The sequence below is a fragment of the Plectropomus leopardus genome, chromosome 13 (assembly GCF_026936395.1).
Source record: "Plectropomus leopardus strain MGB_pleo_1.0 chromosome 13, ASM2693639v1, whole genome shotgun sequence".
Taxonomy (NCBI): domain Eukaryota; kingdom Metazoa; phylum Chordata; class Actinopteri; order Perciformes; family Serranidae; genus Plectropomus; species Plectropomus leopardus.
Window position 1 is genome coordinate 15,785,954 of NC_142188.1, and position 27,293 is coordinate 15,813,246.

The 27,293-nt window shown below is 40.6% G+C and overlaps 1 protein-coding gene across 4 annotated transcripts in view; it reads right to left on the reverse strand.

Moving 5' to 3' along the window:
* Positions 1 to 27,293, reverse strand: part of dlg5a (discs, large homolog 5a (Drosophila)) — a 48,236-nt gene that overhangs the window by 15,382 nt on the left and 5,561 nt on the right. For 3 of the 4 annotated variants that reach the window (XM_088086500.1, XM_042501797.2, XM_088086497.1), the window contains exons 2-17: positions 19,935 to 20,003; positions 18,201 to 18,375; positions 16,395 to 16,538; positions 14,760 to 14,943; positions 13,145 to 13,404; positions 12,578 to 12,890; positions 10,227 to 10,457; positions 8,736 to 8,920; positions 8,190 to 8,315; positions 6,800 to 6,932; positions 6,533 to 6,660; positions 6,267 to 6,442; positions 4,999 to 5,102; positions 3,686 to 3,778; positions 1,821 to 2,873; positions 363 to 483 (exon numbers count right to left, since the gene is read on the reverse strand). In XM_088086500.1, the coding sequence (XP_087942626.1) occupies positions 363 to 483; positions 1,821 to 2,873; positions 3,686 to 3,778; positions 4,999 to 5,102; positions 6,267 to 6,442; positions 6,533 to 6,660; positions 6,800 to 6,932; positions 8,190 to 8,315; positions 8,736 to 8,920; positions 10,227 to 10,457; positions 12,578 to 12,890; positions 13,145 to 13,404; positions 14,760 to 14,943; positions 16,395 to 16,538; positions 18,201 to 18,375; positions 19,935 to 20,003 (3,495 nt within the window). The remainder of the gene's footprint in view (positions 1 to 362; positions 484 to 1,820; positions 2,874 to 3,685; positions 3,779 to 4,998; positions 5,103 to 6,266; positions 6,443 to 6,532; positions 6,661 to 6,799; positions 6,933 to 8,189; positions 8,316 to 8,735; positions 8,921 to 10,226; positions 10,458 to 12,577; positions 12,891 to 13,144; positions 13,405 to 14,759; positions 14,944 to 16,394; positions 16,539 to 18,200; positions 18,376 to 19,934; positions 20,004 to 27,293) is intronic. The other variant, XM_088086499.1, reaches the window with a different exon arrangement.

Below are 27,293 nucleotides of genomic sequence, written 5' to 3' on the forward strand. Positions count from 1 at the left end.
ATTTTCATACACAAGATTACAACAACAGCTACAGAATATAAAATTTGTCCTTATGTTAAATGGGCATTATCCAAAGAAAAGAAATACTGTAACTAATTCATACACATAACAAAATTCGTTTAAAAATTTGTAAAAATTATTTTGTTGAACAAAATGTATAATAAACGTGTTTACCACAAAGCTTATTTTCTGCAATAATGCAAAATCCAATGGAAAAATCCCACAGGCTTTTTGACGAGGGAACCTGGATGATGTTAGCTTGCGGGTTAGCCTACAGAAAAATGCCATCCCTGCAGCACTCTATGTATGATTATGGTGAGATTATGTAAGCGTGTGTTTATGTAAACATTTGAGAAACTCACTAGGAGGTAGGGTGCCATTGTAGACTGTGGGGACGAAGCCGACGCTGTGCCTGTGGGAGCGGCTGGGGGAGGAACGCAGCATGTCTCTGGGCTCTGGTGAATGCTCATCGTTAGAGTAGCTCTGTGATGAATGACAGAAACAAACGGTTATCACTCTCCCTGTAGGGTAACAAAACACTATTAAGTCTTGGGAGAAATCCTCTACCCTTTGCTGGAGACACGTACCATATGAGAAAAATGACAGCGTGAACATCCCACAACAGTAAAATGAACATTTATCCCCACTGCGTTCTCCTGTGTGCTTCGAGGCCTGAAGAGGTAGCCAGGCATGGTTGTCTGAGCCCCAGGCACTGACTCAGCTCCTGGGTTGGGTAGCTGTTCCAGTGCAGAAGCATCAATCACTCCGACACGCTGGCTAAGAGGCAAGTCCCAGAGGCATAACTCTGACGGGGCTGTAAATTCTATTACAAAATGGACGCTTTGGCCCACTGGGATGATTTGAAATGTTGGTCTCATTCATTTTGAATTCAAACAATTCTCAGATGTGTTATTTTTTCATCTCTACGAAGCTGTTTGGAAATGCCTCTAAGCAAACCGCCTTGAATTTATACAGGGGTCAAAGGAAACTTTCAGAAGTAAGATTATCAATCCATTTTTTTAGGCCTTAAAGGAAAACCGGATACCCCAAATGACCATTTGTATTTATGTTGTTTACCCCACATTTGGGTTTTTTTCCACGTGCCTCCATGGTGAACCAATAATTCAAAAATGGAGGAAATTCTTGCTGAATTAAAGTCATAAGATCTGCAGCAAAACTATATCAAAACATCTGTTTACAAATTCTCACACAACTCGTGCAGTATGAACAAAAACTCATCATTTATCAATGTCATAGGCTCCGTATCTCTAAAACTGACGCCCCTTTGTGACGGGAAACTGAACAGGGAGTGAAACTTGTCTATGCTCTCTTTTAATTTATTTAAATCTAAAATACACAAAATGACAAAAAACAAAAAGCAAAAACACTTTATAGTGCAGTGAGAGGCAAAAATCCAAATGGGCTTAAATTGAAGCCTCCACCTCAAAAAGGTTGTTTAAAAAACAGCAGTTAATGGTCTTTTTGGCATCATTTATACTCTTTCAAAGAGGAAAAGTTTTTCACCAGGTGGGAAATGCCATTCCAATCTGGCACTGACTTCAGCTTTACCTCACTGAACACAGGAGCTGCTGGTCTACTGCTGTCGTGATTAGTTGTTTTAAAGGGTTGGTTTGGATTCACTAAAGTCTTACAACAACACAAGCAAACCACAGTTCGAGGCAGCAGTGGACCAGCAGCTCCCATGTTCAGCGAGGTAAAATCGCTGTTTTTGTTATTGGAGTCTGGCTTGAAGAGAGCATAGATACGTTTCTGAAAGGCCCGTCTGTTTTGTGAAGCACTGAGCATACAACTGGACTCACTTGGAAGGAGGGAAGTGTGATGGTCTGTGGGGTCATCCTACGTCGAAGGGCGGGGGCAGATTTAGGACGTGGCCTCTTCACCTCTGGCTCCTCCCCTCTGGTTCGGCCGATGTCCTCGTCACATGACTTCCTCGAGGTCAGGACCTTGCCGTCCAAGAAGTAGTGGTTTCCATTCCTGTCTCTTTCACGCTCGCTCCTCTCCCTGCTCTCTCCTGCTGCCATGGAGGCGGCAGCCTCTCCCTTGCCGTCAGAGGTGATGGTGCAGTCAGACGCAGAGCTGCTTTGATGTTTGTGTTTGAACTTAAAGGAGTCGCTGCGAGTGGGTGGGGTTGGAGGGGTTGGAGTCGGGGTGGATGAGGAGGAGAGGGAATCTGTCTTCGAAGGCTGTGGGGAGTGGGAAGCTGCAGCAGCGGCAGCTACTGCTGCAATCTGATTGGCTGCCATGTACTCCATCTTAGAGGAAGGGGTTTCGGGGCGTTTGAAAGTGTCTGGGTCGAAGATGGACTTCCTCTGTTTGGGTGATTTGTAGATGGAGAGCTGGGCTGCGGCTGTGACTGGACTGGTGTTATCTGGTGCAACCGACATACTTCCCACCATCATCTTGGGCCAAGTGCCCCCACTGTGCTTCTTCTCCAGCGCCGTCTCCATTGGGATGCAGTCCGAGGCAGAGACAGGGTCAAAGGGCAACGAGGAGGGAGCCTTTGTGTAGGGACAGCACTCTTGGAAAGCACTGGGTCCGTAGCGGCCAGTGCCCAGGTCAGAGGCCGGCCGAAGGCCAGTGGCGTGGAGGGAACCTGTGGAGAACGGCTTGCTGATGTCGCTGTACACCTCATCGGTTTCCCCTCTGACCTTCCTCCTCTCCCCAGAGATGCTACTTGTGCTGGTGCTCCCAACGTCGGGGCAGAAGATGTCGGTCTGTGTTGAGCTGTTGTGTTTGAGGTTTCGGCTGTTCCGGGAGTGAATCTCAGACAGGTGAATGCGCCCGTTGGACTTCTCGGAGGACTCTCGCAGACTCTCAAAGATGTTCTGGCCTGACGTGCTGTGAGGGAAGAACTGCAGGAAGGACAGATGAAGGACTGTTGTCATACACTGACAAATTATTTGGTAATGCATCAGATAATCCATTTTTTTACAAATGATAGAGATAAAGGTTGTGAAACTGCGACGTAGGGCATAAACTACATAAACCGCTACATGGTTGTATGCCTCTGGGCACCAGTTAAGTTGCACTTACAGTTTACATCTATGTCTGTGAAAACATGGATGCTTCACACACATCTTTCCACCGACAGCACAGAAGATCTATACAATCAGCACAATTTCAAGGTGGGCACCCAAGATTAGTCATCAATTCAGTGTCTGGCCAAGTGTCTCCCCTTTTTATTTCTGACCTGTGATCTTGAATAATGGCAAGAAAAGTGTTTTTGCATACCATTATGATCGCACAGCTGACCTTTGACCTCTGACATTTGTGTGAAAGTCACACAAATGTCACTGTGACCTTCACCTTTGACCACCAGATTTTAATTGAGTTCATTCTTCAGTCCAAGTGGACGTTTGTGTCAAGTTCCCTCAAGGTGTTCATGAGATAATGCATTGACATGAATGAAATGGATGCAAGGTCACAGTGACCTTGAACTTTGACCCCCCAAAAAAAATCAGTTCATCCTTGAGTCCAACTGGATGTTTGTGCTAAATTTGAAGACATTTCCTCAAGATGTTCTTTAGACATTACGTTCACAAGAATGCTCCGGATGGACAGACAGATAACCCAAAAACATAATAAAAAGTAGACAGAAAGATCTTGATTTTCGGCATGGGTGAAGTAGAAAAGTAGCTCAGAAAGAGAGATGAGTGTGGCCCACCTTCATGAGAGAGAGGCTAAGAGAGTCCCTGCAGCTCCTCAACAGAGCCTCACACTCTGTCACAGATTTGTTATCCAGAGCAATGCCGTTTATCTGGGGAGTAGAGAAAAGACAGCGGAAATAAGGACAGGTCCTTCAACACTGAAGCAATTCATGTTCCTTTTATATTTCTCTAAGGAGAGTGTTTGTGTTTTATTGGCAGTGTTATTAAAATAGACACACATCAGCAAACACATACAGGTGACATATCTCCTGAACATTAGATTGCCTGGGGCCTGAGATGCATCTCGCCGCTGCGGTGAGGAAACCACAAGAAATCTAGGCCAGCACATTTTTAGTCTGAAGAACCCTCACACTGCAATCTGCACATTTTCATCACAATGGGCTTGACTTGAGAGGATTTTTTTTTTTAACGGTCAGAAATATTAGAGAGAAAAGTCGGTAATAAGTTATGGCTGAGATTTATTATGTAACAAGTTCAGGAAAAGCTTTCTGCTTTAACTTAGAACAAATCGGACACATTTTATCAAGCGTCTCTGAGCTCACCTCTGAGCCAGAGTTCAGCTGGTGACATTCAATTGCATCCAATGCATATTTAATTGCAGATTCAGCACTCTGGACTCTTTTTTTGTTTTTTTTTTTGCAAACACGCTTAAGCATTTAATAAGTTATATATAACCTGATACACTAATGTGATTAACATTCCCAAGGGCATGTTAAAATACGATACTCTTGCACGATTAAGATCTCTTAACGCATCATCTGTACTTACCATTGCTAATTGTAGTTGCAGCTGAGCTATCATCTAGCATATCACTTCCCTGGCTACATGGAGGAGACGGCTGTGCCACTAAATGCTGAACAAAGAGATTTAAGTGCTCTGCGACTTAAAGGTAGTGCACAGGTTTCATGCTCAAGTTAAAACTGACAGGGGAGTTATGCTAATCTTAAGAGACAGGGTCATTTCTCGAAGATAAGAGAAGGGGATGCATAGTTCCATTTCTGTCACTTGTCTTTTCTCTTGCACTTGCTCAAGTGTGAGTATACTGCAGCTGTGTGAGTGTGTGAGGACAGCTCCACCTAGCCCTGTAGAGCTGCAAGTTTTTGAGGACTTAATCAAAGCAGGAGAATTTCCTCTTACTTCACATCCTCGACCAAATCCCACCTTATCTGGGTTTGGAGCGCGGATGCTGGAATGGAACGAGGCCTGGATTAGAGAGCCAAAGGTAACCTGTGCGAGCTGTTCAGTAGATGTGGGAAAGGAGTATAAAAAAAATAATAAAAGGATTTTATAGAAGCGAAGAAAGACTCACAGCAATCAGTCTGTCTCCAACTGTGAGAGAGCCTTCCCTGGCCGCTGGACTGCCCTGGACGAGGGCAGTGACAAACACACCGCTCTCCAGACCGATACCACTGTCTAAGACACAGAAGCAGCAAATGGGGTTAAAAACAAGAAAACATGAAAAGAAACTGAAGCACAAACAGTCAATAAAGCATAGTAATGAGACGAGACAAAGCAAGCTATGGAAATTAGCACTCTGGGGTGCACAAACAAGGAATGATTTAATGAAATATTAGCTCTAATCAGAGTTCAGAAAAACTAGTTTTAAAATGACTAAATAGAGATTTAAAACTAAGCAGAGTTCCGTTGCACAATTAAAAATAAATCTCCCTTTAGTTAATCCACGTTTATTGACATAAACCAAAATTAAAAGAGTTTAATCAAACGTAGCTTTTTCCCCCTGCAGTTTATTTTGTTGTTTGCTCAGTGCTATTTTTGTGTTATGAATTTGACAAGAAACTGTGAAATAAATTTACTTATATTCTGTAATTTATGACTGTTTTATTTGATGCGCCTCTGTTTTATTCATTATCTTTGCAAAGCACTTCTTGTCAATGTCCGTTGTTTTTAAATGCTTTATAAATAAATAAGACTTGGATTGAATTAAAATAAAATAAACACAAACATACATACATAAATACATAATCACATAAATGTACATGCTGCATGGCTATTAAAAGGGGTGTGGGGGCTAATATGTCAGTTAGTTATCCTAGTATTACTTATTATGTCTCGGCAGAGAAACTGTAATTTCTCCTCCTTCGAGAAAAAACTTGTTGACAAACTTAATGGGCTAATATAGCCAAATAGAGGATAATAAATAGACACACACGGGAAAAAAAGGGGATTGCCTGGCAACAACTAGCAGATTGTTTCAACAGAAAACAAGAGACAAATTCAGCAGCATCATACTATTCAATAGGGTCGAGTTTGTCTCTTAAATCCAAGGAACTCGAGTATTTTGCTCAATCCATCTCAAAAATGCAGCCATTATAAAAGTCAAACCTCCTCAAGTGCAAGTCTAAAGTTAAGACTATATCACATGACTTTAAAGTGTTGGTGCAACAGAATTCAATTTAATCTAGGTTAAGAATCAAAACTAAACTGAACTTTAAGGGGAGGTTTAAATGTAATATTTCTTAATTTAAAACTAGTTTCAGAATGTGATGCTTCGTGATTTAAAGATAAACTATTGGGTTTAAAAATGAGTCCCCGTTGGTGCAAACCAGCCTAAAATACCTTTGTGTCCCACGAGGTTGATGTGGACAGGAGTGACGAGCCGTCCTCCCAGAGACTTCCTTCTTCGTACCACCATGTTGATCAACCCTCCCCCGTTAAGGACAGCCTTCACTACCTGCTTCCTGTCCTTATTGGTCAGGTCCATGTCATTAATCTTTAGCAACCAATCATTCACTCTGGAAACACAAGAGGAGGGGTGATGAGGCGTTAAATAAACTGTTAGTCCAGAAAAGGACGAAAGGACAGCTTCATGAGGCGACTCATACCTTAACCTTCCGTCTGCGATACTTCCTTTGTCCACCCTTGTAACAAATATCCCACAATCTCCTGGTAAATACGGATCATTTACCCCCTCAGCGATATCAAACCCAAGTGCCTTTAAATCCATGTCGTCCTGTAAAAGGAATTAATAAAAATGTCATTTTAACAAACTTATTATAATAACATCTAGTTTTTAGCACTCTACTTGCTCTCAGGAGAGCGAGCGTTTCACCGAATCATTCTCAGTAATGAGAGCTGAGCACTGCTCTTACCCTGTCTTTCTCAAACTCCACTACCTCCGTCTCCCACTCCAGGGAGTCTGTGTCGATGGCTGAGTCGTGAGAGCTGTGGGCCATTAGCTGACAGAAGCGAGCCTCCTTCTCCAGCTGGCTCTCCATCTTCTCCCTTAACAGAGGAGGACATCGCACAAGAAGTCAAAGGTCAGTCACTTGAGGACGGATGGGCAGAGACAGCAGAGAGAGAGAATCACACACAACCAGCCTGTACACTGGAAAAAATTCCTTTAACCAAAAGCGTACTGTTTTTCATGACAGTGTGGATCACTGTGGATAGGGGTGGGCAATATGACCCTAAAACAACATCACAATATATATTTTCATTTTTGCAATGACAATATTCTTAATGATGACATAATACTGAAAAATATTAAGATATTTTATTAGTAATTACATTAACATCCAATTGCAAAAAAAAAAGTGTTATAGTCAGCAGAAATGTGACAGTTTGCCTTCAGATATTCAGTAAAAAATGAACAAAAAAATATCATTAACAATTATTAACAATAACCGGTAGCAAATTTGCTCTCAGCAATGCTTGTTGTTGCCATGGGTAATAATAAGTTTGAATTTTGCCTTTATCACAATATTTTTTTTCTTATCATATTAAAAATCATACCACTATTATAATGAACGCTATGATATGGAACACCCTTAATTGTGGGTGCAGATATTTAGAAAGTATACATATTTTGACCTTTTTATGTGGAATTAGGCTCAAACTTCTCAAAACATTTTTTGTGTCCTCTCACATGAGCAAACACCTTTTGTTTAGAGGTTCAGGGAATCAAATCTATCTTTGCTCATAATAAAACTAAAAGTAGAAAGCACACAATGCCTAACTGTCAGTAAGATATATGGTGTCCTACTGAGGCATGCCTTGGGGGTAGCTGTGACATTAAAACCCCAATCTTACATTGTTCTTTTCAGAGGATAGAGAAACAAACTCTCAAAGTCACTGCATGCTCCATACTGTGCTTTGACTCAAAAACTGGCTGTCATACTGACTTCAGCCAGCAGAGGGAGCTTTTACATGCAATATAAACATGCAGGGAGGGTCAGTGAGGAACCAAATGTGTATGTGTGTCCAAAATACTGCCGCTTTTTGGGATTACACTTTTAATCTGGGCGTGTGGAAATGGTGCCAGACAAACAGCTCCATGATGTCTCCGAAGGCAGAATATCACAGTTTATGCCCGGCCACACAATGAGTACAACAGCTTATAGAGACAAAGAAACACCAAGTTTGGCTGCATAGAGGAAATACTCTGTGCTGGCTCAAATGCAGGAGGATTTTTCATGCACTGTTTATATGACTCTTTCCAGTCATCATAACTGAAGCGTTAGAAAAATGATGGACACTCACTTTAGCTCTTTGAGCTCTCGTAACGCGTCATTCTTCTGTTTCCTCATATCGTCCAGATTCCGCAGGGCATCGGCCAGATCGCTGACTGCCCGGTCCCTCTCCCGCCGCAGGTTATCACACAGAGTCCTGAGGAGAGAGAGTGAGTGGTGAGAAGATAAACCTCTGAAAAGGACTCTAATTCATAAAGACTCATAGCACTTCATTGATTACTTTGTAACCCATTTCACTTTGAAAATACAAACTTTTTTTGTCATTGGTAGATTTTTAGCAACTTTCTATTACTGCTTAGTCTTGAAATTTTGACCAATTATGCAATCTATGTCTCATTTTTTTTCTTTTAATGAATGATTATAATTATTTAATTGGGTAAGGAGAAATCTCCATAGGCCATGTTTGGCTTCTAACCTCTCCTGCACAGTTTTTCTTTTTCATTTTCTCTTTTCTATACATGTGTAGTTGCAAATAAACATATAAACAAATGTGAGAATAAAGATATGTGCCCTCCTGTCTGTCACAAGGCTTTAACAAACCCACACACAGACTGACCTGATACTCTCCCTCTCCGCCACAATTTTGTCCCTCTCTTGAAAGGCCCAGTCCCGTCGACATTTGGCCACCTCGGCCTCCTGTGTGGCCTCCTTCAGCTCCTGGGACATGGCCTCATACTGTTTCCTCAGCATCTCAATCTCCTTATTGGCTCGTTCCATGTCCAGGGTGGCCGAGTCTTGTTTCTAAGAACATTGGGTATATGAGATTAGTTGTTAAACCTGTTGCTTTTCTATTTGTTACAACATACTGGAGTTTTAAGTGTGTGGTGTGGAAACTCTCCAGGTGTGTGACTGTCAAACAAACCATAGTGCATATTTAACCCTTTGAAGCCTAAGCAACTATAGTGTCAAATTTTAAATCTAAGTAAGCTGAAATACAGTATATGCTTGATTTTTGCTTGACCTCAATGACGCAAAACCATGACCAGTGATATTATTAGGTTTGAGAAAAAAAACAATCTTTTATCAAGATAAATGTACTTAAATGTAGCTAACAAGTTTTAAGATAGAAATATTAAACCAAGGCAAGCATTTGCTAAACTTTAGCACATTTTCCTACAGAGTAAGAAACTAATTCTTTTTAATCTAATCTAATTCTATTTTTTTTTCTTTGTATCTAGACAAATGCACTTGTTTTTAGTATGACTGCATATATTTACAATATCTGGGGGTTCTTTGAGACTAGATATTTTTAGGTGTTTAAGAAATCTTAGCATGTGAAATGTTCCTGTTTTGTTGGCAGATAATTTTGCATATTTTAAGTAATTTCCTACCATTTTATTGCTTTTATTACCTTGCTTTTGAGAGCAGATTTTTTTTGTGGTGTAATTAATTTCTTTCAAAACATGGTAAGAAGCCAAAGAGCAGCTTGAGAAGAAATAACCCAAAAAATAGCTAGAAATTTGTAAAACCTACAAGGAAAATTTCTGAAAATTAGCAAAAAGAAAAAAAAGTAACATAAAGTCAAGAAAAAAGACCATACAAGAAAAACAGTACTTAAAAATTATAATCATTTTGTAATAAAATAAAATATTTAATTATGGTATTTATAAATACAATTTCCCTAGGTTTTTTTCTCTAGAATTTTTTTCCAAGCTGTATATAATAATTTTCTAATTGTGTTTATTTCTTGTAATTTATGTAACCCTCTCAGTAAGCTTCTTATGGCCCTTTTTCCTATGTTTTTGAAAAATAAATCAAACAAATTTGTTCAGGGTTCAAAGGTTTACATTGAAAAGCATCTGAAAGCAACACAAGAAAAGTGATGTCAAGGGTTAAGGTCTTGAGGGTTCAAGTACAGATGACCTGCAAAATGACTGTTAAGAGGGCCATCTAGTGGGCACACAGAGGTGTGACATAAATCTGCTTAAGGGTCACCCTCCTGACATACTGTAATCCACCAACTGACAGCTCCCTGGATGCACTAAGCTCTTTATCATGTGTCTAACCTTTGACTTTATACTGTCAAATCTATGGTGCCGTTTGTTACCTGTCTGGCCTGATAGTACTCTCGGAGCAGCTGATCCCTTTGAATGATGGCCTCCGTCCTCTCTTTGCGGGCCACGTCCCTCTCCTCCCGGACCATCTCGATGTCCTTGCAAGCCTGGCTCAGCTCCTTCTGAGCCTCGGCCTTGTCCTTCACCTCGTGGCAGTACTTCTCCAGCAGCTCGTTCCTCTCGCAGATGGCCCTGTCACGGTCAACCAGTGACGAGTTCAACTCCTGTAGGGGATGCAAAAGGGGCACAATGGAATGAGGGCACCTCAACGCTGTGAGTCATTAATGCAATGTGAAAAAATATATATATTTGAGGGCCAATGCAGAGTGATCCAGCACTAGTTTAGGAATCTCTTTTGTCTGTCAACAAGAGCGTTGAGAAATAATCTTCAAAAAGAAGCAGAACTATTTCTGTGCAGCGTCATCGGAGAAAATGGCCTTTGATCCACAGACTGAAAAGTAGATGCAAGGATCAAAACATGAACAGACGCACTGAAAACCTGACAGGTTGATATTAAATTCTCACAGAGGAAATAGTTCAGTCAGGAAAGCCTCAGTAAGACAGTTAGTCTCTTCGGGAGGTTGTGATTGATGACTCATGACAAGAACCATTTTATTCCAAAATGCTTTATATCCAGTTTTTGAAAAATAAATGATTACTTTAAAATGGAATGGTTTAACATCTTATAAATACATTCAATCACCCTGCTGCAGAGAGTTAGATGAGTTGATCAATACCTCTCGAATATTTCTACAGTAAATAAGTAGCTGGAGCCAGCAGCCAGTTATCTCAGCTGAAAGGAAAACCTCACCTGCAAAATATTCATTTGTATATCAGTCATTCATTGTAAGCTACCTTGAATTCATGATGAAAACTTTTTCTCACATGCCTCAACAGTGAACGGAAAAAAACAAAAAAAGAAAAACTATATCAAAAAATTTGTTTACATGCTCTCACACCACCGTAGTATAATCAAAGTCTCATTTATCCAGTCGTATGCTCAGACATGCATTTTCGCTAAACATTACGTTTTAAAATACCTCTGTACAGTCTCATGCATGGCCATGTGTGCAGTTCTCAGGACATTGAAGTTGAAAGCATTTGATAAAGTAATAATTTAGCAAAAATGCATGTTTTTGGGAAGTTCTGAGCATACCACTGGATAAATCAGACAGATTTTACTGCTTGAGTTGAGTGAGTGTTTGTAAATGAATGTTTGGACCTATTTTTGCTGTTGTTAAACAGACCCCTATGACTTCAGGTCATCGTGATGGTGTTTTTCTGGATTCGCCATTTACCATGGAGGCATGCGAGAAACACTGTTTTTTTCATAACTTCAAAGTAACAAATGGTGAGTAATTGATATGCAAATGGTCATTTTTGAGGTGAAGTACTCTTGTCACATAATGACTGGTAACCCGGGGGAACAGCTGCCTTGCCTCTGTTCATAGGTACCAAAATCTGCCGACCAGTACCTTTAAAGATCAAATTAGTTTATATCTTGCTTGTTCAATATGTACAAAAATAAAAGTATGGAAAACAATAATCAATGACCCTGATGAAGACCTTTGGGTTGCAATTTGTCGGTCTTTTTGATCTACAGTGTATTGCCGTGTAAAATTAAAGCATTTTAATTTTTGCACGAACTTCACACTTCAGTGTGCCTTGGATTGTTTTTGATGGAGGCTTGCATTTTCATACTTTCTATATTTTTTGACTGAGAACCTACTTCAACAGGATGAAACAAACATATCTGAAGTGTCCAAAGAGCATCTGTATGTGACCACTACAAAGACCCAGCAGCTTTTCTACTCCTTTATCTTCATATAAAAGACATCTATTTCCCTTTTTAAGGGGCGTTACATGTAAGACTATTTCTTGGCCAGGACCACTAACTTCCTGGAGTCTTCACAGGTTGCCTTGCAACTGAGCCTGGGCAGAAACAGTCCAGCACATAACCATTTTGGATTAAACTAACAAGATATAACTTGTTCATTTAGAGGTTGCTGCTTGTAGCAGATTTTTGGACAGAGCCAGGCTCGCTGTTTCACACAGTTTCCAGTCTTATGCTAAGCTCATGACACAAGAACAGTATCGATCTTCTCTAAGTTTTGGCAAGAGAGTGAATTATCCAAATTGTCAAACTATTCTTTTGAGCTTTTCATTCAGCATGCCATCCATGAGTTCCTGCATGAAATTGTTTGTGTTGTTTGTTATGAGAACTTCTCACGGATGCTTTTTGGAGCAATACTCCTCATGTTTAGCCTTCCTGTTGATATTCAAAGTGCATCAGCTGAAATATAAAGTCAAGTTTGTACATTTAACACACCCTTGAGCCTGATACCTGTCTGAGCGCCTCCAACTCTTCACTGGCCACCACTCTCTCTGATGAGGTGTTTTTGAGTCGCGCCTCTGCTGCCTCCAGCTCTGTCTGCAACTTGTCCAGCTCCTTGATCACCTGGTCCCTCTCACTCATTATGAGACGGTATTCGTTGAAGACAGAGTCCCTCTCTTCCTTGTACTTCTCACAGTCCTTGGCTGACTTGAGCTGCAAGTTCTTGTAGCGCGTCACCTCCGACTGCAGGCGCTCCATCTCTCTCTGCAGCTCCTTGTTCTGAGCTGAGGACTTGTTCAGCTCCTGCTGCACTGAATCAAACCTGGAAAGGGAAGAGGAGGAAGATGGTGAACATTTTCGGTGAAGAATTTTATGAGCTGCTCATATAAAATGATGTGCTGGCAGCAGCTTGAGTGTAGCTCATCTCAGTGCTATGTGTGTGTACAGGTGCTGGGTCATCACCTCCTCTGCTACACTGATTTAAGTTGTGAAACCAGCACAATATTTACTACATATCGACATAATTATTTTGGATATGATAGTGCTCATTTCATATTTTCTGATAAATGCGTTCACCTCCTCATTGAAGTGGAGTACTGCTGCTGGTAGTGCATGGCCGAGTCTCGCTGTTTGAGCAGCGCGTCCATCTGTTTCTGCAGCCTGCGGTTCTCCTCCTCGGCCTGCTCCAGGCGACTCAGATCTGTGTTATGGTTAGCCACCTTCTCACTGTAGCGCTTGCTGAGGGCGTCGTAATCCTTCTTTACACCCTCCAGCTTGTCCATAGCCGTGTCGTACAGTTTGTTTAACACCTCTGATGAGCCCTTCTCTCTCATTACCTGCAGAGGACAACAAAAGTCAAGTGATGTCCATGTCATGTTGCCTTGCCCAAAATCTAATGCTTTAAAAAGGACAGTCATTTAGCATGCCATCAATCATTAAATTAGTTGCCCCCTTTTATATATGCCAATCAAATAGTAAATCCTTATTTAGACGTCATTAACAATTGCATTACGTAAGCAGCTGATCAATGGTCCAGCATTGATCATAACTTGTTTTTGTTCTCTGGTGATAGCCTTTGAGACAAATTCATGGAGGGATCAGGAGACTAATTCATGTGAATGTTATTGAATGTGTATCAGTGTCGAAACTTCAGTGGACTTCTATGACCGCTTAATCTAACTCAGGTGTATATGTGATGGAATTAGGGTAGCACAGATGTGATGTTGTACACAGCGTCTTTTGTGATTGATCTAACATACATCTCTCTCTCTCTCTGGGGATCCTTTTAAATAATAAATAGGATACATCATTATAAAACTATGGATAGTGTGCAAAATGCTGATGCCATCAGATGAAATGTGACTAAGCCTGTATTTGCTGTGCCTCACCTTAGCAGCAGATGGCATCAATGTGTAGGCAGGATTCAGTTTTTACAGCGCAAGCAGATCCTGTGCCAGCTTAAACAATGGCTTTTTTTTTTTTAAAGTGCAAGTTCATTTCAAGAACTGCACTTATGCACATTATGCAAAAAACAAACAGCTGGCCTGCAAAATAAACTTTCTGATGTGTAAAGTGTGTCCTCCAGGATGCATTATTCATTCTCTGTGGGGCTGTATGTGTCATTATTGCACGTCTTGCTGATATGGTCCTGATTCCTGACGGAGCTGCTGTGACCTGAGGGCTGTATTGACTTCGTCCCCACAGCATGCACAGCGTATACACTGATCTTGTAGCTACATGGTTTGGGTCAGCGTGCCCTTTGCCCAAGCCATAGCCCTTTTCTTCTGTGCTTGCCCTTTTCAGAAGTGCTCTGTATGCATTTCCCTCTGCTTGGCTGCCCTATGCTCTTAACCACTGCAGTGTTCCCATGGGTGCTGTGTGAGACAGTGCTGCTAGTAGTCCAATATGGGTCACAGCACCCTTGTGCTGTTTAGAACAAAGTACAGAAATATTGTTTGATGCTCAAAATTACGACTTCAAAAAAATAAAGAGGTGAAACCTCAGCCCAATTACAAACATGTGATGCTGTAACAAAGGGACAAATACTTTCGGAAAAAAAGCTGTTTGATTTTGTATATTAGTTATTGCATCTCTGCAGTATCAGTAAATCTCCGAAGGTCATTCCTGCCCTTAAAACATCTGGGGCAGCTACAGCTACACATGTCTGTGGACATGTGTGTTTGGATTGTACCTGCTGTTGCTGCAGTCGCAGGTCCGCTAACTCTTTCTGGTCTTGGCCATGCAGTCGTTTGAGCTCCTCACAGTTCTGTTTCAGATGGTTGTGTTCTCGGACGAGTTGGGCGTTGTCTCTCCTGAGTGTCTCCATCTCCTCCTTCAGCTGTGTCTGTTCGCCCAAGACGCGGCTGTGCAGCATACTGGAAGGAAGCAAAAACTTGTGTACTTACAGGAGTATACACTGGATATGCAAATATACGGAGCAGAAAGCAAACTTTGATCACGGTATCTACAGGTATCAGACAATTAAATTTGATGCTTTCCAAGTCCCTTTTCAAGATCATTTTTAGCCAATTCTAGAACAGATTTTTAGAAATGTCATATTTTTCTTATTCAAGCATTGCAGGGAGATATAAAGGTGAGTATGTGGTCCCATGCAGAAGTTCGTTTTATGTTGAAATGCTGTTATTAAAGTGGGTTAGGTTAATCTTTTTTTTTGTCAACAGGTAAGTGCAAGTATAAAGATAGTATTCTTTAGTTTCAGTCTTAGATTTAAAGATTTGTAACATCAAAACAAATGTGGACTTTCACGCAGAAGCACTTGACTCATTTAGACTAGAAAATAATTTCAAAATCGATCAGTTTAATTAGATAAAATGTCTAAAACAATTAAGACCTCACAAATTCAAATGTAGGACTATCAGGCCTAATATTTCCTATAATTAATTTAAGACAATTTAAGGCCTTTAAAGGACATGCAGACAGGCTATGTGATGTTATTAAAACCAATCAGGATAATTCTGCAGGTAATAAGCAACATTTAAAACTTTTAAAAGCAATTTTAGAGGTAATCTACTTTAAGAACGGTATGTAAGGGGAGAACAAGATCTGGAGGTTTATCAATGACACAATCACACAAAGCACACACTCCTTCATTTTGAGGTAAGTTTAAGCCTTAACCTTTATTGTGTGGAATATCTTCAGTCAGTGTACATTTGTTGGAGTGATTTCAACCAAATGCACACAAAGCATCCACGTTACCTAAATACTGTATAAAATGTCTACCTGATTAGCAGTTAACTTGATTCAACAACAACTATTCTGCTTCTATCATTTTAGAAAATATTCTAATTAGCTAACCACCCTCAAAGCTAATACACCGTATGATCAGTCTCTATGCTTCAGAAATTTCGCCTCAGCTTATGAGCTGTTAGGCTGAATAATTCAATTACATAAATGCCTCCATTTCAAGCTTTTAAAACCATGCATGTTTTTTTTTTGTATTGCCAATTCCCTTTCAATGTGAAAGCCAGCTGTAGCTCCAAGGGATGTTCTTTCAATTAGGTTAATTGCAACACCATGCCAGTATCTGCTACAATTCCTGTAAAAACAATGCAATAAAATGTAATTATTTCTACGCTGAAAAGCGTCAGGTGGCAGGTGACAGAATGTGCAGCCTCTGCTTACAACAGTCGCACAGCAGTAATGAGTCCTGACACACGTACACAAATGCTTTTGTATGGAAATCTAAGCAGCTTGGTCCATTGAATTTAGACATCATACAGGTAAATATTTAAAGGGAAGGACCATTAGAGTCCTTCATTAGTAACAAAACGGGGAAAGGTGCCATGACACCTGAAGAAATACTTACTGGTAGAAGTCCGCCTCTTTTACAGCCTCCTCGCACCTCTTGAGTGTTTTGGTGTGCTGGTTCTGGAGAGACTGCAGATCTGCCATGGCCCTCATGCACTGACTTTTCAGACGCTCATAGTCATGATTGGCTTTGGAATTTGGCCTTAAGGAGAAAAGCAGCGAGGAATCAACACTCTTTCCAACAGCCTTGTATAATAATGTGGCTGAATACAGCTCGGATAGGAGGATGCAAAAGACAGTTAACCTTCCCCTTGTACAAGAATTCAAAAGACTGAGATGAAATGTTTGAATAAATGTGAACATTAAAAATGATTTACTGATGTAAGCAAAGCAACCTTTGTATCATCAGTTACACAAGAAACATCTGAGGCCGCAGGATTTGGAGTCAGCGAGGTAACTTCAGGGTTAATGGGGCTCTGAGTTTTCAGCGCTATGAAGCTGGTTCGCTTTTTACCTGCATAAATCACTGTGATAACTTATGCTGAACAGCTAACCTGCTCCTTAGCAGGTTAACTTCAGGGTATCAGATAACAACCTGTAAAAACCCCCGACCTCTGAACAATCACATCACTGGGGAAAAAAAGAGTCCCGACATGGACAAAAGTCCACAATGACAGTAAAAAGTGTTTGTTTTTTTCTTAAACCGGTTCCATGGTTCCTGGTGCACTTTCCTGGTTGTATATCGTGGATGATGCTATGTGTGTTTTTGTGTGGATATTTGTTTTGTAGTTTTAACAGGCTGCTCTTAAGTAGTTGCCCCTAGTGGGATTAATAAAGTTGTTTGAATTGAATTGAACTGAATTGAATACACTATTGTAATGGGGTTAGTAGAATCATTTTATTGTTCCGGGCGATCTATTTCCACTGGTTTTAAAGCAGAATTTCAAAGAAACGGGGAGATCATTTACAACACTAGAAATATGACTATGATTTTAATATTTTATCCTGCGGTGATATCTGACAGAGTGGCTGAATTTCCACTCTGATTCATCACTGCAGCTCAGAATAACACGAGACACATGTGGGATGAGAACTAGAATTAAAAACCGAAAGACTATATTTATTTGAAAAATAATCCACACACTGTTGATTGGCTCCTGTTATTTTAAGTGAAACATTTCAGTCAGAGTCATTACTTTTTTACTCTTTACTTAGGTGGAAGAAACCATCTGAAATTACTTTATTATTTTAATGTGAAATATTCAGAGTGGTTTCCCGTCATCAGATTATAGCATAAATATACTCATATTCATGTTTTTTTAAGTCTTGACCCTGCTAATAATCTTTGGAGATTATTTCTAGTATTTTCTGTTTTGGCTGTACGATTATAGGTGGTTGTTTACACTTCATAACCAATAAATGTGACTTTTTGCTGTCCCATAAAAAGGACATGAACAAAGACAATAAGTATTATCATATCATATCATATGACGTACTAGTTGATAACCAGCTCCGTAATACTGGTAATCCAGACCACCTTTGTTAGGGTTAGTTAAGCCAGATAACTAAAAGATACCCTGTGTATGTTGAACTGGCTTCATAGAACAGGCCTCTGGTAACTTAAGCGCATTAATCTTAATTAAGCAGCCAGTGTCAGTGCCCTCTCTCTGCAAGGTAGAGCCAATATTATTCCAGACAGCAGAGAATTAGTAGATAAAATCAGTAAGGACGCTGACCAAAAAAAAAAAGCATCTATAATCATGGTAGACAGATTCATAGACATCAGCCAAATAAAACTGTTAAGCAGAAGGTTTTAAAAAAAACTGTAACAACAACAACTTGGCAGGCGGGCCTGAATTTGCACCTGCAGTCATCGAAGGTGGTCCCAGGCGATGCCAGCGCCAGACGCTTACGGAGCTCGTCCCTTTCCCTGGTCACCTGGCGGAGCTGGAACAAGATGGTGTCCAGGTTGTCACCGGATGGCCGGTTGTCGTTGATTGCCGGGGGTGGGGAGGATGCTTCACCGTTAACGGGTGACCCTGCAACAGTGAGCACATTACCAGAGGCTGGGACTATTGATCAGCGCACACTGGAAAAGTTTCCCAGGTGATGTATATCTTCATTCACGCTGGAATATATTAAAGTGGTATGATTAAATAAGTTTGTACTTCATCCTGCTCCTTCTTGCTCGTGTAAATTGAGGCAATTGTGGATGGCATTTTTTGTCCTTTTAGTTATTCATGTGTTTTTAACCGCTGTTTTTGTTGTTTTTTTTAACATGTTCCAAATAAAGATATCGATCAATCAATTCAAAAAGTGCTTAATATATTAGCTCACATGCTAGTAAAGACACCCAAAGGGATAAAAATAACTTCTTGAAGGATGAAGAGCATCCTTGCAACCAACTTTAGCATTAGGAGGCAAAAGAGTTCAGGCAGCAACTGCCTGTTGTATAATCTGCTCTGGGTTTTCGGTGATGATTTGTGGAAAATGATCTTGGATTTACAAGACTACGCCATCTGTAATCTCTGATATGAAAAGGAAAGGGCAGATTAAGTGATGTCTGGTACTTTCAGTGTGGTTAAACCCAAGGTATCCTTGTATTTTTTGATTAAATTTAAGCATTAAATATGTATCTGTTAAAAATCTGTTCCATTTAATCTGTCATAACTGAGATTAAAATTTATCTGAGTGATTTTTGGGTGTGTACAGGTATCAGACACTTAAATTGATGCATTTTAAGACATTTTCAATTCGATTTCTTCCAAAATTTAAAACAAATCATCATTTTCCTCATCAAGCAATGCACTTAAGTATAAAGATAAAAAAAATGCTCCAATGCAGAGACAGTATTAGGTTTTATAGCAAGATTTGTGGAATTTCACACAGAGGTCCTTTACTCATTTTGACAAAAAGAAACTAAAACATGGATAAATTGAAATAGATAAACTGTTTGTCGCAATTAAGATCCCACAAATTCAAATTTAAGACTATTATCTAAGAACCTTTAAGGCTCAATATTTATAAAAAGTTAAAGACATTTTTTAGAGCTTTTAAAGACCCGCAGACACCCTTTGGTTTGAACAGAATGACAGTAAAATAACATAACATTTCTCTTTCACCGTGTGTCCTTGACAAATAGACAAATTCGGACAAAAAATATACATCATTAAAGAATCATTTTTGGGTTTGTTTTCTTCATTGAAAGGAACACCCACGGCAGGAAATCTGAGGATTATGTCCATCTTTGGCTCAACGTTTGGCCCTTTTGTAGGTTTATGTAACACAGCTGAGTCATTTGGACCTTTGTCAAAACTAGTGAAAGGCAAGCATGGCTTACTTAAGGAAGGAGGAAGACACTTGGAGCGTTTTTGCCACAATGTGGGATTAAAAGGAAATATAGATTTCCTAAACTCTGTCCCCTAGCAGACAATCAGGAAGTAAGCTAAAATCAGAGCAAACCGCATCCCCTAAGGTATAACGACGCCACGCTGGTTTTTCCTCTGTGCCGTTATGGTGTGTTTGGAGGTAGTACAGAGCCTGTCTGACCTGGCATGACACACACAGCATATCAGGCATCATAGGTCTTTATACATACCGACACTACTGAGGGAGCTGCTGCTTTCTGAGTCAGAGGGCATAGTGGAGAGGACGCTGTACGTGGAACCTGCCAAGAGACAAAAGACCATGAGACACACAAAGATATGAAGCACTGATAGATTGATTAACCAATTAAAAACCATCCTGGATTAATTGCCTGTATGTGGTAAGAAATGAATATTACACAGTCAGCTTCATATTCCCAGCACAGCTGTATGATAGATTTGGTGCAGGGTTTATACTTGGAATAATAACTTCAACGCTCCTTCTTAGGGGCTCTATATTATCACTCCAGACTGCCGTCGTCATTAAACCTCCTTTCCCTCACTGTGCACTCTGCCTTGCTTTGATGTATAGTCCCTGTATGTTTCTGCTACACAGGCAGAATGTCACGGCTGAAATGGGATTTTCTCTTTTTATGTCAAGCACATAGAGAGAGAGAGAGGCAGAGAGAGACAGAGAGAAAATGGTTCTCTGTCTGAATAGCTGTACACGCTGTTAAGCTGGGGGATATTTCACACGAGCTACCACAATCCATAGGAGAGAGTATGCAGGTCCCCATTATACCGCAGAGTTCCTACTCCGAAGGGCAACATAAACATGGTCGACAACATGGACAGAAATGATCTAAAGACACATACACAATTTGTGCATAGTGCAAAAGAAATCATCAGTTAAATTCGACACTAAAAGCTCAATTTTTATCCATTTTTCTAAGAGAAGTAGATGGGTTTCACCCAGATTTTACATCCATACACATTTAAACTCTGTGTGCTGCAGTAAGACACTGATCAGTAGGGCTGTCCCTGACTCAGAATTATGCAAGGCCGATCAGATCTGGGAGTTCAATATGATTATTCCATGACTCTTTTTTATAAAGTTTTAAAGTTTGACTGGGGCTCAGTTCAGTGTCATTCACACAATATGGTGCACAAGCTAACAGTGCTGACAACAGATCGCAAATGCAAAACATTTTGTACCGACACTTGATATCAAACAAAAGCCAGAGACTGTACCATGTTAACTTGTGTGAGCTGTAAATTCTCCACCTAACACTGCAGTCTCCCTCTGTGCTGCTGCCTGCGTATCCACAGCAAAGGTACTCTATTACAGAAGATACCTCGTTACAAGCTGTGCCAATGATACGAACTGATATTCAGTTTTGGACAGGCATTTATTTACATTAATAAAATCAGCAAATCTACACTTTGGAGAGGCTAGTACCAGAGAAATGTTTTTTAGTTAACCAAAAATGTGTGCAAAATTGTAAAAAATAAGAAAATTATGTTGGAAATTGAAAAAAAAGGAAAGAACGAAAGGAGAGAAAAAAAAAACATGGGAACGACCTGATAAAAGTTCTTAAAAATTCTAATAATTCTGTGACATAATTTTTGTTATGTAAAAATTATGTGTATGTATGTATTATGTAATTGTGGTAAGTGTAGCTTAAGTTTTCTGGACATTTTCCCATGGCCTTTTAAAAACTTTACGGGATATTTCTTGTGAAGTTGCTATTTTCTCTTTTAGCCCCATATTTTCAAAAGAAATCAAACTAATTTGCTCAGGGTCCGAAGACTGTAATACTTGTGAAAGGCGTTTCAACACGGCACAAGAAAACTGATGTCGATCCAGGTTTCAAAGGGTTATTGACCAAGAATTTCAGCTCCAAATAAATTCCAGGAAGTCCTGCATACACTGACAAATAATACACAAATTCAAACCTGCATAAAACAGCACACTGAGGCACGGACAATACAAATGCAATGTGATAAATGCACAGCAAACACATGGACAAAGTCTCCCTGTGTACAGGGTTTAAGAGAGCGGGGGAACGGTAGCTGGCTTTGTCAGCAGCAGGCCATAGATTGACGCCAACTGTTCTAGATCTCCATCTCCGTCCTTGCCTCCCCACTGGGTTTAACTACAACTCTGGCTCCAGCCCTCAATGTGTGACAAGGCCAAGCCTAATTAACTATGAGCTCTGTGCGACTGAGCCACTCCATCTTAGGCCCCGCAGACAGAGGAGAGGAGAGGGGGGCAAGAGGAGAAGGCATGGAGCAGAGGAGGACAGATGAAAGGAGATAGCCTAACTAAGTCGCAAAAGAGATAAGCAGGGAGGGTGTTTGAGAGACAAAGAGGGAGAGGCTGTGAAAAAAAGGAGAACGAGGAGCAGGGCGGAAAGGCTTTTAATCTGTTCTGACATTCCCTGATGCTCAACACTTTTACTCTGAGAAGGGCTCGGAGCACACGGCTTTGATTTCATATTGTTCCATCAGACACGATGAGAACCACTCTGGGGCTGCGCAGCGTTAGTCCTCTACAATCAACACAGCCATGCAAAAGGCTCTTGCTCATTTCTATGGCTGCATTGAAAAGCAACAACTGACTCCTTGAACCCAGCTTCTGACTGACGAGGTATCTCAGTAAAGACACTGAGAGGTATTATGCCATCTGAGCTGAAGGATTAAGTCTTTTTAAATTCTGTACAGAGTCAGAAAAGCCCTGCGCCAAAAGAAAAAGCTGGAAAATGTTGCTTCTTGAATGTTGTATTTTGTGTGTGTTTTGGGGAAACCAGAACACTCAAATAAATTAAAATCCCAGTAATCTCTACCACTGAGGACACTCGCCAATCAGCAGACAGCTATGACTCCCACGAAAGGGGCAATTCTGGGACAATCCTCGGTAGCTCACAATCTGATTTGGCTGCGAGGACGACTACGTGCACCAAAATTCCCACATTCAGATCAGAGTCACGGGCTGATTAGTTAACCCCGTAAGCAAACCGACGAATGCGGTATAGATTTACATGTCAGATGCCAGCCAGCTATGTGGTGGTCGACGGGTCAGCGGCATTAGCCTTTTTCCAACAGGCTTTTAATCATCGATAGCAATTAGCACCAGCCGCAGACAGCGAGGCTGATCATTTGTAAACAGGTTCACTGCATCAATAAAGCAGGCATCCATTAGGGTAGTATAGATCTGATGATCTACAGTGGGAGAATCCACTTGCCAAAAAACAGTCAGATAAAACAGATCAGACCTAAAAATTAGGGGTGACCATAAAACAGTATTCACAATATTTCAGTGGATTTTTTTTTTTTTATTGCGATAACAATATTCTTGACAATATGACAAAAATATTGAGAATATTTAATTATTAATTTCAAGAGCATATAACTGCAACAAAATAATTGTTCCATTTGTATATGTCAACATAAAGGTAGGTCGCCTTAAAATATTCAGAAAATGAACTAAAATTATCTCTCAGTTCTTCGGTTTGTACTACAACAGTAACTATTACAAAAAAATAAAATCAATCAAAAATTAGAAATCTAAATAGTTGCCAAATACAAAAAAATGTCTTCAATCTCCTCCACTTTTCTTGCTGTGGTGTGTGTTACTCAGGTAGGGCGTCACATAGGTTTACATTCGGACAGACTTGCGAAAAAACGTTAACTCTGAGCAGTAAGTCGCAAAAGTGTCTGAAAAGTCAGCGGCTGTTCATAAAGCAATCAGGATGCCCAGGCTACTGATTCAACACTACTGAAGATGCTCCTGGCCGGTAGCAATTCCTCTTTTAGCCATGCTTGTTGTTGCCACATGCAGCGGTATGACGCAATTATGTCAACAGGTTCTAATATTGCCATTATCACAAAATTACACCGGTATTATCGGATCAGTATCACCTGATATGAGTTGACATACCCCAACTGAGAAACGGTACCTCACATGCACGTTAAATTCAGACAGATTATGAGGGATTTCTTCAGAAGCCAATAGGTATGTATATGGAGCGAACGTCCACTGGCCTCCATACACTCTGAGGTGAGAATTATTCCAGTGGAAGACCTGAGGCAACAGCAACAAAGGCCTGTCGTTGTGATCTAAATAGGTCAGGGGAGTACTCGCCCTACCTAAGGGGTTCCACTTCCCCCACGCTTCTTTTTCCGCTCTCCCCTCTGCTTTCCCTCCCAATCAAGCGATGTGCTCAGCAACCAACAGTTGCTTCAGACAACCAGATTAGGTTCTCCGGCACATAAAGCGAGATGACACGCGTTGCCATGGTGAAACTGGATGAGAGGAATAGTAAATTCTGCAGCGTGGTGAAAAAGAAGAGAGTTGGAGAGGCTGGTGGAGGAGAGTCTTATCAAAGAAAGATGCAAAGTCTGGCTTCCACCGTCGGGTGAGACTAAATTATTCATCACTTCCAGAAAATTCTCTTATCTGACGATGAGCGCGTCTCCCAAAACATAAAACACGTATGATTATCATCGCAATTGGACTGTGCTGCTGCTTCAAACTCCCTTTATCAGGAACATGTTGACAAGCCTTGAAACTATGGATTCCAAGCCGCCAAAGCGTCTGTTCTGTTCCCAGGAACATGAAAGATGCAATTTTCAGGCGCACTCAGTAAAAGAACAGCACTCCAAAAATAATATGGTGTGCTGTTCTTTATTTGCCGCTGTCAGCTCTTCTCAATGAGCAGCAGTAATTAAAAAAAAAAAAAAGTCACACACCAAGTGGTGAGTGGCGCCTAAATAGCCTTTGTGGTCTTTCTCCTTTTGTGTCCTCAGCCATTAAACTACGGAAGCGCAAATAATAGCAACACTAATAATACGCTTGAAAACTACCCACTCATTTTACAGTGCGCTTAAGTGAGGCCGAGGCATGTGTCAGCAACAAGCCAGAGAGCAGAAAGCATCTCAGACCTCTAAATCCTGGCCATGGTTCTGCTCACAGTACAGAGGATGTAGTCTGAGTTAGTGATGCACACATCTCACCCTCTCTGTCTAAACCTGCACTAGGTGGGTTCACAGATGCTGGAGAGGTGACAGTGAATGAGGAAGAAAGTCATGCTTATGCTGCATTACTGATGTTATTTCAAAATTACACTGATATTTCGATATGAAATATTTCATCTTAGATTTTTGATACTGTAATGTCACAAATTTTCTCAGTTATGTGATTTTCTGAACCTACCGGACTGTTCTCGCAACGTTCTTCTAAAGAGCTGCAACAATTAATTGATTCGTCAATTAGCTGTCAACTATGAAACTAATCACTCATTTGATAATAGGTTTGAACCATTTTTATAGAAAAACAAGTCAAAATTCTCTGATTACGCTCTGTTTTCATCATTAGTTTATAATCACCTGAAAATAAGAATAAGCCTTTTGTTTTTTTAACCTTATAATGAGCCGTTTATACCTACAAACAAAGCATGTCCTTTCCCACCATGTTGTTCTACAGTAGCCCAGAATAGACAAACCAGGCAATGGCTTTAGATAGGGGGATTTGCATTTTTCACATCGGTCGCTGTAGTACTCCTACATGCTTGGCACATGAGAGAAGTTTGAGTTCTGCGATATAACCAGTATATGTTACTACATCCTACACACTGGACCTTTAAAGCATCTTATTGGTCTGTAATATACACGAATGTTCATTTAGGGCCGATAGTGATATTTCATTTTATCTGCTGATACCAATGATGTGCCAATAATATCCTAAAATCATAGAAGTGTCCTAAAATCATAGATATATGTATGGGGCTGCTGCGACTTGCCCCTGGCCTCTTATCATTTTGCAAATGCGCCCAGATAAAGAAAGTTGAGTATCCCTGCTCCATAACAACACATCATATTCTCTTAACTCATCGTATACATATATATATATAGTATAGTAAAGTGCAGTAGTTCGTGCTGCCTGACCCTCATCACAAAATCTTTGTGAAGTTTAATTTATGGTCACTGCATCTACAAATCTGCAAAGAAACACAACATAAATTCCCTTGTCCAATTCACTCCCTGTAATCTGGGACTTCCAGTGAGCCGTGCAGTGGGCCTAACTTTTGGGGAGGCAATGACACCACAGTCCAAGATTCTGGGCAGCGCGCCAGTGAAGCCTTGCTGCCGGGGTAAAGGATTGATCATCTGATTTAAGGAGTCTACACCGCGCATAAACATGAAGACATCTAACATGATGACTCCATGAGGCAGGATTACTCCACCTCACGCACACCGCCTGACTCACAGCTCCATGTTCATCTGGGCCTATGGTCAAAACCCACCTACCTTTCTCACTCATAGGTCCAAGTCTGCCCTGTGGCATGTCTCAAAATAAGATCTGTTATACTGTTGATTGAAATGAAAGATGCAGTCAGAGCCGTTTAGTCATTTTTGATTTGTGTAATACTCCGAAGTGAAAAGCATGTGTAGAAGAACTACAAAAAAAGTCCTCAGCCTTCAGCCCAGCAGACCTTTCAGAACTGCTGAGCAGCGCCAAAGTCCAAAAAAAAAAAAAAAAAACGCTCATGAGTGCAATCCAGCCCAGCCTATTATCAGCACGCCATAATGGGTTTTCTCTCTGCAAAGAGTCCTGCCTCAGCATAAATGAGACATAATTTTGTTTTTGAACAGCTTGCCTGTGCCAAGGGTTGGGTCAAAAACAAAAAGGTGAAAGATGTCTGCAACATGTCCTCCAAATGCTCTGCTACTTAACTGTATCTAGTACAAATATGAGCTAAAACACTGCCAAAAAATGGGCTGTCTGTGTGGAATAAACCCACTGCTGGAATTTGGGCAATCTTTGTGACATTCCTTTCATGTTTAATCACAGACAAGGCTAAGTTGATTCAGACAGCATTTTCATAGTACATTGAGATAATTCAGTGATTAAACTGAACTGTAATTTTTCAAAAGGTCACAGAGAGAGGGGAATCAAGCATAGAAGAAATGAACACATACTTATTAGTCAGTGCGGACACCATAGACGGGGCTTTTCTATTATTATGGGCAACACAAAAGTGTTGCGCTGTACTGCCATACAGCCCACTGTGTAAAGCACATGATGTTAAAGCTTGGTGTCATCTGAATGGCTCTAGCTCTTTCATGCAAGCAAATAATTGCTAAGTTTTTTTAATGAAGCATGTGCGCTGTCTGAGAGGCCCCCTTGGCATTAATGTTTTCTTCATATTCCTGACAAATGAATCACCCAGATGCTCTGCAACAACCCAGCAGACAGGAACCAATCACCACAAATTCTAGTCTGTCTCATTCAGGATTTGGCTCACACTCGTGCCAATATCAAAAATATGAGCACTAATTGTCCTTCGGGCATTTTCGTCAAAAAAAGAGCTATTGGGGCTTATTTGTCATAACTTTTAACTCTCAAAACAGTTATCCCAAATCCTCTCAGTGACCTTTGTTGTGTGAAATCTCGACAAAAGGTCTGAAGGTACCGATCAGGCATCTTGTGCCAGAGACTGGAGGACAAATGACTGCAGGTGTAGATAGAACCGATAAAGAGGTAGAGAATTAAACAGATGGAGAGACGAGGCAAGCAGAGAGTGCTAGAG